This window comes from Sorex araneus, chromosome 4 (assembly GCF_027595985.1).
Source record: "Sorex araneus isolate mSorAra2 chromosome 4, mSorAra2.pri, whole genome shotgun sequence".
Taxonomy (NCBI): Eukaryota; Metazoa; Chordata; class Mammalia; order Eulipotyphla; family Soricidae; genus Sorex; species Sorex araneus.
Window position 1 is genome coordinate 115800501 of NC_073305.1, and position 17224 is coordinate 115817724.

General features: G+C 49.3%; 1 protein-coding gene across 2 annotated transcripts in view; it reads right to left on the minus strand.

Moving 5' to 3' along the window:
- The window catches only part of GABRR2 (gamma-aminobutyric acid type A receptor subunit rho2), a 40849-nt gene extending 25774 nt beyond the window's left edge, over positions 1-15075 (minus strand). For both annotated transcript variants that reach the window (XM_055135930.1, XM_055135929.1), the window contains exons 1-2: positions 14800-15075; positions 9251-9357 (exon numbers count right to left, since the gene is read on the minus strand). In XM_055135930.1, coding sequence (XP_054991905.1) covers positions 9251-9357; positions 14800-15023 — 331 coding nt within the window. In that variant the 5' untranslated portion in view covers positions 15024-15075. The remainder of the gene's footprint in view (positions 1-9250; positions 9358-14799) is intronic.
- Between the last annotated feature and the right edge of the window lie 2149 nt (positions 15076-17224).

Genomic DNA, 17224 nt, shown 5'->3' on the forward strand with positions numbered 1-17224 from the left:
AGAACACCTGCCTGACAAGCTTCTGGTCTCAAGTCCAAATCCCTGGAGTCCTGACATGTGGCAAGCACCATCTCATCAACTCTGCTATCAGTGATCTCTGGCACCGAGACAATTCCTGACCACAACACAGTCAGGTATGTGTGAGCATTACAGGAGATGGGCCCCAGCAAGCATCATGACTAAAATATTTGAGCACTAGGGGCCAGGAAGTGTGGCTTGTGGTGAGCACTGTGTGAGCACTGTATAGTACCCTCCCAACCATGAGTATCACAGCTGTAGCTTGTGAACCTTGCATAAGAGTGTGGTCCCCGGTGAGCATATGTGCAAGTTCTGCAGTTGAAGCGGTGCGAGCCTCAAACACAAAAAATAACAACAAAGCCATAAAGGATGAAATTCTGTGACTGCCCAGACTCCCACACTAGGCCAGCCTGGGTAGATACTGGCATAATTGTGGTCCCATACTCAAGTTTGAGAACTATTGGGATGACTGACCTTTGTGGACCTCCCCAAAAGTCCCAAACAGGGTATTTTACTACCATATTTTTTAAAGTTTCAATTAAAAATAGAATAAAACTTTAAATGTGACTTAGTGATAGAATACTTCCCCTAGATGAGGCCCTGAGTTCAATCCCAGTGCCAAAAGACCTTGAGATATATTTAATTTTAAAATGTCAGCTGAACAACACTTCTCCAGAGAAATTCCAGCGACGCTCTCATCCTCTGGCGAGCCCTCTGCCCGGGCAGCCTGAGGCGGCAGCTGCGGACTCACACACCGTCTTTCTGTTTCAACTGATCCCCGGATTATCAGGAAACCACCAGATTTTTAATCTTTTCTCTTTCCGAACTGAAAAGGTCATTGGAAGGGTATTTATTTATCTAGTCTTCGACAAATGTCTCTCTATCAATTACTTGTAGACATCAACCCAGAAGCAGCAGACTCTCCGGGGAATAAAATGGAAGAGACAGAGAAGAGAAGACAGGACAGAGAATTAGTACACGGAGACGGAATTGTCCTCGCCCAGGACAAACCGGGTTCCATCTGTCCCCAGCAACTCGTATCATCCCTGAGCTCTACCAGGAGTGATTCCTGAGGGCAGAGCCAGGAGTAAGCCCCAAGCACCATGGGATGTGAGCCAAATAGAAAGAGAGAGAGAGAGAGAGAGAGAGAGAGAGAGAGAGAGAGAGAGAGAGAGAGAGACAGACAGACAGACAGACAGACAGACAGACAGACAGACAGACAGAGACAGACACAGACACAGAGACTGAGACAAAGAGACAGAGAGAGAACAGACCCCAGCACCGAGGGTGGCATCTTTGCTCAGAATGTCCCTCAGGGACAGGTGGCTCAGTGGTAGGGCATGAGGCTCTGGATTCCATCCTTGGCACTACAAAAAATAAAGAGAAAACTCCTGTTCGGGTGAGGCTCATGGAACCCAAATGCCATCGACAGCAGTGGGTCTGTCTTATCTCTCTTTGGAGGGAAGGGGGTGTTGGAGGGCTTTAAGCCATATCTGGCAATGCTCAGGACTTACGCCTGGCTCTGTCCTCAAGGATCACTGTGGGTGGTACTCTAAGGATGCTGTTGTAGAAATTTTCACAAAAGTCAGTGAAAAACCAAGCAGCTGGCCTTGAGAAGAGGTAAAATACTGTCATATTACAGTAACAGACCCAGTTGCTCTTGTGCTCCAGAACTGGACCCAGAACAAAGGCAAGAGCTCCGTTTTACAGAATGCCTGATGCGGGGTGGGTCATTTGCAGGCAGTTGGCAGGAGAATACAGAAGCACAAATTCCCGAGCATGTTAGTGTACAAAGCAGGGCCTGGACCTCTTCAAAGACATGAACAGATTTGACATATGTTCCCAGGGACCAAGGTTACAAAGTGAGGCCAAGACTATCTCAAGGCTACCCCAAATGCACTCCACGGCTTTGTCGTGTCACGCAGACTCAGCTCCTGCGCTCTGCTATTAGCCTCTTTAAGTGAACCTTGTGAAATATGGTCATGGGGCTATTTTCCTCATCAGTACTGGGGATGGAACTGGGGTCAGTCAGATACAAAGCAATGCCTTAAGCCCTGTGCTTTCTCTCCTGCCCGAATTCCTTCTCTTTGACTCTACTAAACAAAGGGAAATGCCCAGATCCTTTTTTTAAAAAATTTTATTTTCATAAAGTTGTTCACAATATGGGGCCGGAGCGATAGCACAGCGGGTAGGGCGTTTGCCTTGCACGCGGCCGACCTGGGTTCGATCCCCGGCATCCCATATGGTCCCCCAAGCACTGCCAGGAGCAATTCCTGAGTGCAAAGCCAGGAGTAACCCCTGAGCATCGCTGGGTGTGACCCAAAAAGCAAAAAAAAAAAAAAAAGTTGTTCACAATAATGGATTACATTCAATATTTTGACACCAGTCCCACCACCATTACAACTTCCCACCACCATTATTTTGAATTTTCCTATCACCACTCAAACCTGCCGAACTAGCAGATGCTAGATAATTTATTTTGTATTGCTTGTTATGAATAGCATAAGTTTTCACAGCCGCGCTCCTAGAATTATAAAATTTTAGATAATTAGGGTCTGGACAAATCTCTGCAGTGAGCTGCTCGGTTCCGAGATTCTTTTGTGTGTCTCTGGATCATGGCCTTTAACAAGCTTAAATAGCGACTGGAGGCAGTTCATGGGCGTGACATCCAGGGTGCCAGGGGGTGGGGAGATGGGAAGGACTGGCCCATCTCCATCCCTTGAGGTCTGGAGTTTGCTATCACTAATCCTGGGCTTTTCATTGAGTCCTGAAAGTTGAATGCCCAAATTCTTTTCTTTTTTTTTTTTTGCTTTTTTGGGTCACACCTGGCAATGCTCAGGGGTTACTCCTGGCTCTGCACTCAGGAATTACTCCTGGCGGTGCTCGGGGGACCAGATGGGATGCTGGGAATCGAACCTGGGTCGGCCACGTGCAAGGGAAATGCCCTACCCGCTGTGCTAGCACTCCAGCCCCGAATGCCCAGATTCTTGATCCATACTGCTAGAGAGATAAAAAAAAAAAAAAATCCTCTACTGGGGAAGATAAGGAAGTACCTGCTGTGTTCTCTCCTCTTCCGAGGGGAAAATGGCCAAGCACATTTCCCACTGTACTATCTCTCTCGCTGCAAGAGTTTCAGATTCTATGGTCCTTGCTAGAACCGAGGCATCCTTTCCTGCAACTTTTCCCCGAAGCCAGGGTCTTTGCCATCACAGAAGTTCCCTCAGACTGGGGACTGGGACTGTTCTGACTCTCCATACTCAAGGATGAACAGGTCCTGCAGTCACTGGAATCAGAGTGCAGGAAATCCAATGTCTCTTGGGACATGGCTTGAGGAAGGAGAGCCCTAACGGGGGCTGCATTGCAACCCCATGCATGCCTGAACCCAGGCCGTGTCTCCCAGGAGTAGGACAGGAGTTCAGCTGATTGTGCAGGACATGAACTCCTGGCTTTCTCTCAAGAAAAGGGCTTTCTTAAGAGGTTCCCAGTTTTGGGGCTGGAGGTAAGGCACAGCAGGTAAGGCGTTTGCCTTGCACGCGGCCAACCTGGGTTCGGTTCCCAGCATTCCATATGGTCCCCTGAGCACCACTAAGAGTAATTCCTGAGTGCAGAGCCAGGAGAAACCCCTGTGCATTGCCGGGTGTGACCCAAAAATTTTAAAAAAAGTAAAATAAAATAAAGAGGTTCCCAGTTTTGTGACTGACCTTGCAGAAGCCCGGGCTCTGTCCTTCATGATCGTTGCTGCCACTTAACTCTCTAGACCTCAGGCTCTGTGCTAGGCTGAAGATATTGGCCAGGCAATGACTCGGGCTTCTACCAGGAACAGCAGACTTGGGGAGAGTCATTTCAGCACAGGCACAGCCAACACAACTGCCCCGCAGAAAAGTGTTGTGTTGGCCTTCATGGACCTCTCCTTCCATAAGCAATAGGAAGGAACAAATGTTAAGACTGCATTGCAATAAAGATGAATACTAAATTAACATGATATGGGGGGGGGGGAAGACTTTCTCTTCTAATATTTTGTCCTTTGTATTTTAAGAGAAATTAAGACATTTTCAGAGATTCCCCTAATAGTATAGTGCTCCCTGGACATTCTCCCCAAACTACCTGGTAAATCTGTCCATGCTGCAATGTGAGACATACAGACAGAGGAGACCAGGGAGAAAGCCAGCTCGGAGGGTGCAGCCCTTTTAACCTCATGGTGCCTCAGTTTGCCCATCTGTGGGTAATCCTAGCATCTGTTTCTCCGGTGCTATGAGATGAGAATGACAATGAAATCATTTATGGGGCAGCTTGCTTAGAGAATGATGCTTGGCCAGGAGACACCGCCCTGACAGTCTATCATTGTCAGCACTATTGTTTACTGTTGTTGTGCTGCTGGTTAGCTGGCCCGCTGCATCTTATCTGACTTCCTACAAGAAAAGCAAGGGAGAACTTCCTGTTCCAGGAACATCTTACTTGGACCTCCTGAAGCAAATTCAGCTATTTTGTTTGTTTGGTTTTTGGCCACACCCAGCAATGCTCAGGGGTTACTCCTAGCTCTGCACTCAGGAATTACTCCTCGCAGGGCTCAGGGGACTAGATGGGGGTGCTGGGGATTGAACCCGGGTTGGCCATTTGCAAAGCAACACCTTCCCCGCTGTGCTATCACTTGGGTGCAGAATACACTTTCTATAAAGCTGCATATTTGGGGTAGGAGAGATGATACAGAGATGAAGGCAATTGCCTTGCCCTTGGCTGACTCGGGTTCGATCCCTGGCGCTGCTTAAAGTTCCCCAGTATTGCCAGAGCCAGGTGTAAATTCTGGGCATTTAGGTATGGCCCCCTGAACAATCACACTCATAATAAATTTAAAATAAACAAAGCTATTTAGAAAAGCTTTGTTTTCATAACATTCATAGACAGAGGGGCTGGAGAGATTGTTCGAAAGGGCTGGAGCAATGCTTTGCACATAGGAGGTCCAGGCTCAATTCTGGAACACTCAAGTACCCCAAGCGCCGAGCTAGGAGTAGCCCCTAAGCACTGCCCAGCGTAGCCCCCAACAACACAGTAAACAAATAAGCAGAGAATTCCTTGGCGGGGATGACACTGGGCGAGCCCCTAAGGGAACAGACTCCCAGGAACACTGCGGCCTCCCGAACTGGCCTGAGCTGGCCTGCGATCTGCCTCGCACGCCCACTGCCCACTTGGCCCTTTCAGCTGGGCAGGTGCTGGGGCTCAGGGCATGGAAGTGGGCGGCTTTGAAGCCTTTTAAAATGCAAAGCCTCTGGAATACTTTCAGTCCTAATCCCTTAACAGTCACTCAAGAGAAGGGCTGACAGCTGGGTTTTCTGGGGTGGGGGGGGGGTTAAGAACCACGAGTGCGCCAGGGGGCTTGACAGACATTATCTCCTTTAATCCCTACAACCCCGAAACAGTCAGGAATGGCCCCATTTCCAACGGGCAAACAGCTTCCAGAAGGTCCAAGCCTTGCCCGCGAGGCCCCTCTGCTCCTTGCTGTCACCCTGAGACCCCAGTGGGAACGTCCTCGCTGTGCCAGGCTGTTCTCATTAGCTGTCTGTTCCCTTAGTCCTGGTCTGCTGCTGGGCGTGAGTGCCCGGGGTCCTTCTCCGCCAGGGTTTGGCTTGACCACTGTGACTTCCGGTTTGTGCTAGCCACACCAAGGTCAACAAAAAGAACTTTTAGATGTCCGGTGTGCATTGTGCAATGAACATGTCAAATAGTCCTTTTAAAGTCCTCCACCACCTGGGGCTGGAGCTGTGCATAGTACAGTGGGGAGGGCATTTGCCTTACACGCCGCTGGACCTGGGTTTTATCCCTGGCATCCTATATATGGTCCACCCCCAGGAGTAATTCCTGAGTGCAGAGCCAGGAGTAACCCCCGAGCATTGCCAGGTGTGACCCCAAAAGCAAAAGAGCAATAAAAATAAAATCCGCTAAAATGATAGTACAGCGGGTAGGGTGTTTGCCTTTCATATGGCCAACCTGGGTTCAATCCCCAGCATCTCATATGGTCCCGTAAGCACTGCCAGGAGTAATTTCTGAGCGCAGAGTCAAGAGTAACCCCTGAGCATCGCTGGGTGTGACCCCCAAAAAAGCAAATAAATAAATAGATTAAATCTCTATAACACCACCTCCCAGGGCAGGAAACTGAATACAAACTTTGACTTTTGTTTTGTAGGGGAGCAGGGAATTCCCAAGCTGGGCTGGGGAGCCTTGTAGGGTGTGCCCCATCGCCAAATGGATTTTTAAAAATTTTATTCTATGGTCACTGTCATCCCGTTGCTCATCGATTTGTTCAAGCGGGCACCAGTAATGTCTCTCATTGAGAGACTTATTGTTACTGTTTTTGGCATATCCAATACACACGGGTAGCTTGCCAGGCTCTGCTGCGAGGGCTTGATACTCTCGGTAGCTTGCTGGGCTCTCCGAGAGGGGCAGAGGAATCGAACACGGGTTTGCCGAGTGAAAGGCAAAAGCCCAACAGCTGTGCTATTTTTTAATATTTTTTTACATTTTTATTATTTTTTTCCCACACGGCAGAGCCTGACAAGCTACCCGTGACATATTTGATATGCCAAAAACAGTAACAACAATATGATCTTCATGTTCCTGGAGCAAGCAGATGCCTTTGGGCTACACTAGCACACGACAGGGACAAATGAAGACATTACTGGCACCTGCTTGAGCAAATTGATGAACTACGGGATGACAGTGATACAGTGATTATTATATAAATATTATATATAATTATATATTTATAAAGGCTGGAGTGATAGCACAGCAGCAGGGTGTTTGCCTTGCACGCAGCTGACCCGGGTTCAATTCTTCCATCCCTCTCGGAGAGCCCGGCAAGCTACTGAGAGTATCCCGCCCGCATGGCAGAGTCTGGCAAGCTACCCGTGGCGTATTGCATATGCCAAAAACAGTAACAAGAAGACTCACAAGGGAGACGTTACTGGTACCCTCTCAAGCAAATGGAAAAATAATGGGACAACAGTGCTACATTACATAAATACAAATCCACTAAGACTTGGAAGATTTTCCTACAAACACTGGGACAGGAAACGAGAACATGGAACAGGGCTGCCGGCTCAACAGAGTAAGGGCCAGAAAACTTCTGTTTGTTGGGCTGGAGTGATAGCACAGTGGGTAGGGCGTTTGCCTTGTACTCAGCCGACCCGGGTTCGATTCCAAGCATCCCATATGGTCCCCTGAGCACAGCCAGGGGTAATTCCTGAGTGCAGAGCCTGAAGTGACCCCTGAGCATCACTGGGTGTGACCCAAAAAGCAAAATAAATAAATAAATAAAATAAAACTTCTGTTTGTTTAGTTTTGTTTTGATTTTGTTTTTTGGGGTCACACCTGGCAATGCTCAGGGGTCACTTCTGGCTCTGCACTCAGGAATCACTCCTGGTGGTGCTCAGGGGAGCATACGGGATGCCAGGGATCGAACCTGGGTCAGCTGCATGCAAAGCAAATGCCCTACCCGCTGTATTATCTCCGGCCCCAGGACCAAAAAACATCTTGGTCTCAGTTTCCCTAGAGGCATAAGCGGCGCTGTGGCCTGCATCTCAGGCATTCTGTGCTCCCCTCTCCCCCACGCTCTCCTGGTTGGAGCCCAGAGCTGGCTCTATCCCCAGCTCTCCCGTGGCCTTTCTCCGGTGGCTGGAGGGGACAGACACCAGCTCTGCTCTGTGGGTGTGTCTCTGAGGCTGGGGGTCTGAGGACCTTTCTCCCACATGGAGCACCTGGCCTGAAAGACCCTGTGTGCCTGGTGGAATGTTCAGGAGCCTGGAATGGGAATGAGATGGAACAAAATAGTGGGACCTTGAGGACTGGAATCCTGGAAATGGGATTCAGGAAAAAAAGCAGGATCTTGAACATTTGGGTGTGTGACTACATAAGCACTCGCAGGGAAGGAGACTTAGCACAGAGCTAACTCCGCCCTGTTTCCCTACAGAAGAGGTTTCCCAGGGTTCCCAGGGTTGGAATGAGAGTACAGAGCCAGAAGGCCGTTTGCCCTGCAGGCCCAGGTTTAGTCTCTGGCACCACCTGTGTGGTCCTCCGGCATGGTCAGGAGAGGAGTAAGCTCTGAGCATGGCTGGCTGTGGTCCAAAAATGAGAGAGAGAGAGAGAGAGAGAGAGTTCCCCCAAGACTTTAGGGGCCACAGAGAAAGAGCAAGGCGGAGGAAGGAGGGACCCCTGAATAAGCAAGCTAGCAGCGAACAGTTAGCGCATTCACCCCGTCACTACCCATAGCTATGGAGACAAGCCCAGAGAACACAGAGACATCAGGGGAGGAGAGGGAGGGGGAGGAGGAGAGAGAGAGAGATAGGGAGGGAGAGAGAGAGAGAGAGAGGGAGGGAGGGAGGGAGGGAGGAGAGAGAGAGATAGGGAGGGAGAGAGAGAGAGAGGGAGGGAGGGAGGGAGGGGAGAGAGAGGAGAGAGAGAGAGGAGAGAGGGAGAGAGACAGAGAGAGAGAGAGAGAGAGAGAGAGAGAGAGAGAGAGAGAGAGAGAGAGAGAGCACAACAGGAGACCTACAACCATGAGCCCTGGAAAGGCTCCAGCAAGCAGGCCCCATGGGGCCAGAGAGTGGGCCTGGGCCTCAGCTGCTGCTGCTCCGTCCACGGTCCAAAGAGCAGGTGGGCAGAAGAGTTACCACCAGGACTGTCTGCTGAGGCCTCTGCCATCCCAGACCCCTGAGAGAGCAGGAAGAGCCCCAAGAACTCTGAGAGAGTAAGGGGGCAGCTTTGGGGGACAAGAGGAATGTGTGTATCTTGAGTCAAGAAGATGAGCACAGTTGCCTACTCCTCTAGCTTCCTCCACACCCACTGGACACTCCATGAGCAGTCAGGAGGCGGCAGAGCCCACAAACCCGCCTTTCCCTCTCTCTCTCCCTCTCTCTCTCCCCCTCTCTCTCTCTCCCTCCCCCACCCCAGATCTGTGACCTGGGGCCCCAAAGAGGTGGCGGTGACTTGGAAGTGACTTGGAAGAAGAGCACAGAAGCGGGGCAGCATTTTGTGTCCAGCCCTGGCAGTTTTTCAGACACGGTGGGGTGGCGGGCAGTCTCCCTTCTGAAGGGAAATGACCCTTCAGCTTCCCACGCACGGCCTCCAGCTCTCTGCCGCAGGGTAGAGCCCCGAGGCAGCACCGGGCTGGTGCCCCAGAGGGAAGGACCCACCTGGGGAGATGCGCTGGGCAGCAGGCCCAGCCCAGCTGGGACGACCTTACCTCCAAAGGCGGGCCTCATGGTGAAGTCGTGGCTGTCCACTCTCAGGAGGGGCTGGGGCTTTCCTGGGCGGGACTTGGTCACATCTGGGTGCTTCTTGTACGGGTGACTGCAAAGACAAGCACGAGACATTTCCCTGTGGACGTTTCCCCAAGACATGTCCCAGACTCCGAGGCGATGGTTTGGAGAGACGAGTCCCTGTCAGACGTCATCTCTCTGTCCCGTCAGCTCCTTCTCTTCTCAGGGGACGTCAGGAGCTGCAAGATCTCCCCTCCCACACATCCCCTGTCACAGGCCCTCACAGCCAACCCACCTGAGGGCTGGGCCTTCTAGAACCTCCCGGGCAGGCTGGCATTGCCCCCCCACCCCCGCCTTGGTAAGCTCTGAATGGTCTTATCAAAAGTTATGACTGCAGGACAAGAGTTGGGTTGGTTGGTGAAAAATGATGATGGCTTGTTTTCTTTCGCAAAAGATTTATTTTATTCTAGTACTGCCTTTATGGTTAATAAGATTCTGACACAAATACCAAGTGTTAAAATGCTGATGTGGGCTCCGAGAGTACAGGCACAATCAAGCCAGTCTGATCCCCACACCCCACATCCCTCAACACCACCAGGAGTGATTCCTGAGCACTGAGTTAGGAGTAAGCCCTGAGCACTGCCAGGTGTGGCCCCAAACCAAAAGAAAGAAATCCCCCTCAACTCTCCATGGAGGATCTAGTAAAGTGGCCAGTAGCTCATGTGGCTACTTAAATTTAAGTTAGTTAGGGGCCAGAGAGAGCTCAACGGGCTGGGCACTTGCTTTGCATGTGGAAGGCCCAGATCAATGGGCCCCTGAGCATGGAAGTGGAAGCAGCATCTGAACAGCACTAGATGTCACTGTCTGTCACTGTCACTCTCATCCCATTACTCATTGATTTGCTCAAGCAGGCACCAATAACGTCTCCATTTTGAGATTTGTTGTTACTGTTTTTGGCAAAATGAATACGCCGTGGGGAGCTTGCCAGGCTCTGCCGTGCAGGCGAGATACTCTCGGGAGCTTGCTGAGTTCTCTGAGAGGGGTGGAGGAATCCAACCCGGGTCGGCCACGTGCAAGGCAAATGCCCTGCTGCTGTGCTATCCTCCAGCCCAGCACTAGATGTAGCATCAAAAAAAAAAAAAAAAAAAAACCCAAAAATACTTTGGCAACATTTAAAAAACAAGTTGTTTACAATTTCTACTTATTGGTGATAGGTATATGGCATTTCTTTCACTTTTCATTAAAACCCAAAATTTTTTACACGGGGCTTGGACACTGTCGCGGTAGAGGGGTGAGGTAACTGTGTACATCAGAACCAAAAGAGCTAACACTATTGTAAGTATGTAACCAAAACAATCACTGTCACTGTCACTGTCGTCCTGTTGCTCATCGATTTGCTCGAGCAGGCACCAGTAACGTCTCCATTGTGAAAGTAAAAAATTATAATTACTGTTTTTGGCATATTGAATACGCCACGGGGAGCTTGCCAGGATCTGCTGTACAGGAGAGATACTCTCAGTAGCTTGCCGGGCTCTCCGAGAGGGACAGAGGAACCCAAACCAGGTTGTCCATGTGCAAGGCAAACACCCTACGCGCTGTAAGTCTAAGAACCAAGATTTTGCTGAAGCAATAGTTTTCTCGCTTGTTTTGATGGCACACCTGGCCAGTGTCTTCAGGGAATTTAAAGAAGGGACTCGGATCCCACAATAATTCTGGTTAACCCAAACAATAATCATTAAAATTTTTTTAAAAGACTTTGATAAGGAAGTGGGGTGAGGTGGGCAAGTAGTGCAGTTACAGGAGAGAGAACTGACCCTGGGGGTGGATTTGGAGTTGAAGCCTTGTAGGCCGGAAGCTTTACTGTTAACAGCATGGGGCCTAAATTAAAACAAACCTTTTTTTATAATTTCTGAACAATCCTTTTGGGGCCAGGGAGATATAACAATGCTATGCAGGAGACCCAGATTCCATCCCTCACCACCAAGAGAGATGGATGACACCCAAGCACAGAGCTAGGAGTATACCCCCAAGCACCACCAGGTGAGACCACAAAAAACAAAGAGGAAAAGACTTTTCCTGTTTTTCTCCACTGAGGGTGTTAGAGAGATGGGGAGATGCTATGATAAGATTTTTTTTTTTTTTTTTTTTGCTTTTTGGGTCACACCCGGCGATGCACAGGGGTTACTCCTGGCTCTACACTCAGGAATTACTCCTGGCGGTGCTCAGGGGACCATATGGGATGCTGGGAATCAAACCCAGGTTGGCCTCCTGCAAGGCAAATGCCCTACCCGCTGTGCTATCATTCCAGCCCCAGTGCAGTACTGTTCTTGATCAAGGATCAAACTGCCAAGGATTCAAGTTGGGGCCTCTCACGTGAATCATATTCCCCGGCCCAAAGCAAGATTTTTCTATACCCTTTTCCCCCCACTTCCATTTAATGATTGTTTAATATTATTTGCATATGCTCATTTCCCCCATCTACCCTGACATCTTCAGAAAGAAAATAAGAGAGAAGAAGAAAGAAAGAAAGAAAGAAAGAAAGAAAGAAAGAAAGAAAGAAAGAAAAGAAAGAAAGAAAGAAAGAAAGAAAGAAAGAAAGAAAGAAAGAAAGAAAGAAAGAAGAGGGAGGGAGGGAGGGAGGGAGGGAGGGAGGGAGGGAGGGAGGGAGGAAGGAAGGAAGGAAGGAAGGAAGGAAGGAGGGAAGGAAGGAAGGAAGGAAGGAAGGAAGGAAGGAAGGAAGGAAGGAAGGAAGGAAGGAAGGAAGCAGGGAGGGAGGGAGGGAGGGAAGGAAGGAAGGAAGAATTCCAAGAATCTCCTCTCCCTAAGGATCAGATTCAACTTGTCTCAGGTTGGTGCAGGAGGTGCCTGCAAAGACTTCTGGTCCTTTGAAGACTGACAAGTTGGTGACATCTCAGGCTGCTGGGGGACTGGGTGCTTAGCCCAGCACTGTTCTTAGGGGACAGACACTCTCAGACAAGACTCTTCCTCCAAGCTGAGTAACTCAGGAACCTACACTCCAGGTCTGCTGAGCCTCTGGCAAGCTGTGGGAAGCACCCGTGCCTTTGAGATAACAGAAAATAAGAGACTCTTGGGGTAGGATAGAACAGTTGGTAGAGCGCTTGCCTTACACATGGACAACCTGGGTTCAATCCCTGGCACTCCATTGGTTCCCCAATCCCCCAAGTCTGCCAGAAGTGATTTTTGAGCACAAAGCCAGAAGCCCTGAGCACCTCTGGGTGTGACCCCAAAATAACAACAACAAAAAAAAAAGAAAGAAAAAAATATGCTCTGTGGACAGCTGTCTCATAAGATAATAACAAAGGCCAAGGACAGTGGGATGTGTTTTTGTTTTAGTTTGGGAAACACTGCACACTGTAAGGCCTCTTCCAGACTAAGCCATTTACATAGTAAAGGTTATCTACTAGAGGCTTAAAATGCTATAGGAACCGCTGAGCACAGAGCCAGGAGTAAGTCAGAACCGTGGCCCCCCATCATCCCACCCCGGTGCCATCCCCCCTCTCCGTAGCACACACTGCTCTGGGGGGGCTCTGAGAGGCTCGGAACTAAAAGCCGGAGAGGCCTAATCCAGATTCTTCCACTGAGGAGCTGTGTGCCGCAGGCCAGCTAACACACTTCTGTGTCTGCATTGGTGAAATTATCTATCTTGGGCCAGTCTAGTGAGGAGTAAATGAATCAATACACGGAAACGATGGACTCATTATTAAGACTGCCTTAAAAACAAATAATACAAAGCGGTATAAGCCTTGGGTCGAAGAGACAGCCCGAGTGCAGGGTTTGCAGGAGGGAGGCCAGAATTCGGCCCCCTGGACCACAGTGCAGGGTCCCCTGAGCAACTGATGGGCATAGAACTGGGAGGAGACCCCCCAAGCGCTGCTAGGGATGGCCCCCACATTAAAACAATTTTTAATTAAAAGAATGAAATGGAGACAGGGGCCGGGATATAGTACAGCAGTAAGGCACTTGCCTTGCATGTAGTTGATCAGGGTTTGATGCCTGGGACCCGACATGGCCCCCCCCAATTCTTCCAGGGGTGATCTCTGAGTGCAGAGCCTGGAGGCAGCCCTGAGCACCATCAGTGCAAACCAGGCCCCCCAAGCTTCTTTCCCTGGAGCTCTTTTCCTCACAGACACCTGCTCACACCTCACAGAGTTAGAGGTGGGCGATGGCTGGACCCACTGACCAGGGCATCCCATCAGTGGCCTCTGGTGCTGGCCGCAGAGCAGGGAGCCCTGAAGAGGTGTCGCTGCAGCCCGTGGAGGCTTCACCTGTCTGCATCAGGGCTCAGTGGGGTGACACCCTCCCCAGCACGTGCCCTCTGGCCCTCTGTTCTCACCCAAGTTACTGGGGCACTTTGTCATGTCATGGCTTGGAATACAAATTCTCTGCTTCATCGGTATTTCTTGGAAATGATTCCATTACCTGTGGAAAAGGCGTTTGTTGTTGCCGACGGATAGATTTCAGGTAACCTAGTGCCCGGGACTGTGCGCCAGCCCCAACCCCACTACAGGCATGGCCCCCAGCTCTGTGAGCACAGCTCTGGATCCCTCCATCTTGATAGCATTGACGGCAGGGACCACAAACAGGTCCCCAGCATCAAGTTACTCCCAAGCAAAACACTTCCAGAAGGGCAGGAGAGGGAGTGCAGGGGAGGCACGTGTCTTGCATGCAGTTCAGTTGATCACATCCCTGGGTCGATATGGTCCATAAATGGTCCCCTGAACATCTCCAGGGGTCACTGCTGAGCTCAGATCCAGGAACAGCTCCTGAACACTACAGAGAACATTCCCACCACACCCCCAAAAATCAACAATTTAATTTTTTTAAAATTCTTTTTTGCTTTTTTGGGTCATACCCGGCAATGCATAGGTGTTACTCCTGGCTCATGCACTCAGGAATTACTCCTGGCAGTGTTCGGGGGACCATATGGGTGCTGGGAATCGAACCCGTGTTGGCCGCATGCGAGGTAAACACCCTACCTGATGTGCTATCGCTCCAGCCCCATAATAACAATTTAACCAAAATAACTTCTGATTAATTTTTTTTCTTAATCATTCACGATAAAATATTTAATTATGGATTTACAGGCCACCGAAGGTACTGCTTCCTCAATTAGGCTCCGTATGGCCCCCTGTGGGCTCGCAGGATATTCCAAGAGGGTCACAGGAGGAAAAATAAATGGGGTCCATTACAGGAGAACGGGAGGCCAACCAGGAGGATGGGGGGACGGCGTGTCCGAGGGAATGCTGCTGGAGGAAGGTAAAGACACACGGGCCTGGGGTCCCACAGGATGCCAGGTTCAGACCCACCAGGAAATTTACGGACAATTCACTCATGACATCATCAACACTCCTTAAAATCAAATGCTATGTCTGACCACAGGCACCCAACAAACACTTCGCACCACCCAGCTTTGCTCCCCGAAAACTTGTGGGAGACTGGAGTACCTCTCCGCGCTAGAAAAGATGTTCCAGAGAAGCCTCAGGCTCCTGGGAAGCCCCCACCCCAACTTTACCTTCTCGTGTCCAGCTGCCTTGGCCATCTCCTTGGTGCGGGCTTTCTGCTCTCCACCAGGACCATCAGGCAAAACAAGCACATCAGTCTGGAAAGAGGCGGCATCTCGGGTGCGTCTGTGCCGGAGGCCACACACGGATTTTGAACAACTGCCGCAGGCAAGCCTCCAGGGCTTAGCCCATCTGGCCGCCCAGCCTGCTGCTTCTCAGCCAGCCGCCCCTGCATGGCATGGGGGGCGGGGAGGCTGATCTGCCTGATTTAATACTAGATACCACGCCTGTACCCCCTTACCCCTCTAGCCCTCCAGAACGTGACCTGAACCCCAAGTCCCTGCTGCTGAGTGATTGGCCATTAGGCAACAAGCTTGTCCTACCATGAAGCGGCTTCCGTTGAGTCCTAGAACAGCTTTGGATAAAACTGTTACATAAAAAAAAAAAAAGTAAATCTCTGGATCATTCCATAATCTGTGCCTGCTGCAAGCCTGCCACCACTCGCTCACAGCCATCTGCAGCGGAGACGGTGCCTGGAGGGAGAGGAGCATGTCCGGGCTCCGAGGGGCCGGGTAAACCACAGGACCCATCCTCTAAGCGTCACCTGCTTTCTGCTCCAACTACTTTGCCGATGGCCCAGGTCGCTTGCCTTCCTCTTAAATCCATGTTGTTTGTCTTTTGAGCCCAGAGCAAACACATTTAATCAAAGTGAAATGCACTTTTTTTATTTGAAGGGGGACACAGATTAAAAGAAAATTCATGACTATGTTGGCTTTCCCTATCATGAGCCTTTGATGAAGCTTGGTCTTTACATGTAAATATCCACTTAGAGATGGGCCACTCCTAGGGACCTCAAATGAGCCTAGCATCTGCCATGTGAGCTATCTCCCCAGCCCCTTAACTTTGGTCTTTAATCCTCAGGTGAGTAATGTTGAGATCATGTCTGATCTACATAGATATATACCCATTTTATTGTAAATCAAGCATGATTTGTAATCTAGGATATAAAATTGTTGAGAAATTTTAGGGCCGGAGCAATAGTACATCAGGGAGGGCACTTGCCTTGCACATGGCCAACCCAAGTTTGAGTCCTGGTACCTCTACAGTCCCCCAAGGGCAGAGCTAGGAGTAATCCCTGAGCATCTCTGGGTATGGCCCAAAAACAAGAAAGAAAGAAAGAAAGAAAGAAAGAAAGAAAGAAAGAAAGAAAGAAAGAAAGAAAGAAAGAAAGAAAGAAAGAAAGAAAGAAAGAAAGAAAGGAAGGAAGGAAGGAAGGAAGGAAGGAAGGAAGGAAGGAAGGGAGAGAGAGAGAGAGGAAGGAAGGAAGGAAGGAAGGAAGGAAGGAAGGAAGGAAGGAAGGAAGGAAGGAAGGAAGGAAGGAAGGGGAAAGGAAGGAAGGAAAAGAGAGAGAGAGAAAGAAAGAAAGAAAGAAAGAAAGAAAGAAAGAAAGAAAGAAAGAAAGAAAGAAAGAAAGAAAGAAAGAAAGAAAGAAAGAAAGAAAGAAAGAAAGAAAGAAAAAAGAAAGAAAGAAAGAAAGAAAGAAAGAAAGAAAGAAAGAAAGAAAGAAAGAAAGAAAAGAAAGAAAGAAAGAGAGGAAGGAAGGAAGGAAGAAGGAAGGAAGGAAAGAAAGAGAAAGAAAAAAGAGAAAGGAAAGAAAAAGAAGAAAAATTAAGAAAGAGAAAAGAGGAAGAAAGAAAAGAGAGAAAGAAAAGAGAAAGCAAGAAAGAGAGAAAGAAGGAAAGAAAGAAAGGACCCTAGAAATTATAGAGAACTTTAAAGATACATGTGGCCCCATGTCATCTACTGAACAGAATGAATTTAAATGTTCAGAAGCTATTTATTGGTTGCATGCTGTATCCTGGGGCTGGAGAGGCTTAAGTGTGATACACATCACATGGGAGATGGTGGAGCCAGGGAGAGGGGCGGTCGGATGTTTGTAAGCAGCTGGGGTTCTGTTGTTCAAGAAAGACTCCAAGGAATGAATGATAAGACCCAGGTAATTTTTCTAAAGTATTTCTAACTAACTTGGATCCTTAGAGCAGAGAAGTTGTAATACTTGAGAGGAGGAAGCCCTGCCCTAAAGGCAGGAGAAAGGAGGTAAGAAGGGAAGATAGAAGGGCCCAAATGTGAAGCTGAGCCCCTTCACTGACTGAGTGGGGCAGGAGATAAGAGCAGTCAAAGAGCTCTGGGATTCCTGTTTGGAAATAGGTGGATGATATCACCATTAGCCGGTCCCATTTAGAAGTAGACAAGTTTGCTGCAAAAATGAGATAAATTTTCAGTTAGGGGATCTGAGGTGTTCTGGACTTCCAGATGCCCAACAGGCAGCTGGACTATGAACCTGGCAACTCAGGAGAAGGCCTGGAGAAATAGAGTCAAACCCCTCAGAGGATATCGGTAGTTTCACTGCAGCAAAGGGTGAGACCTTCCAAAGAA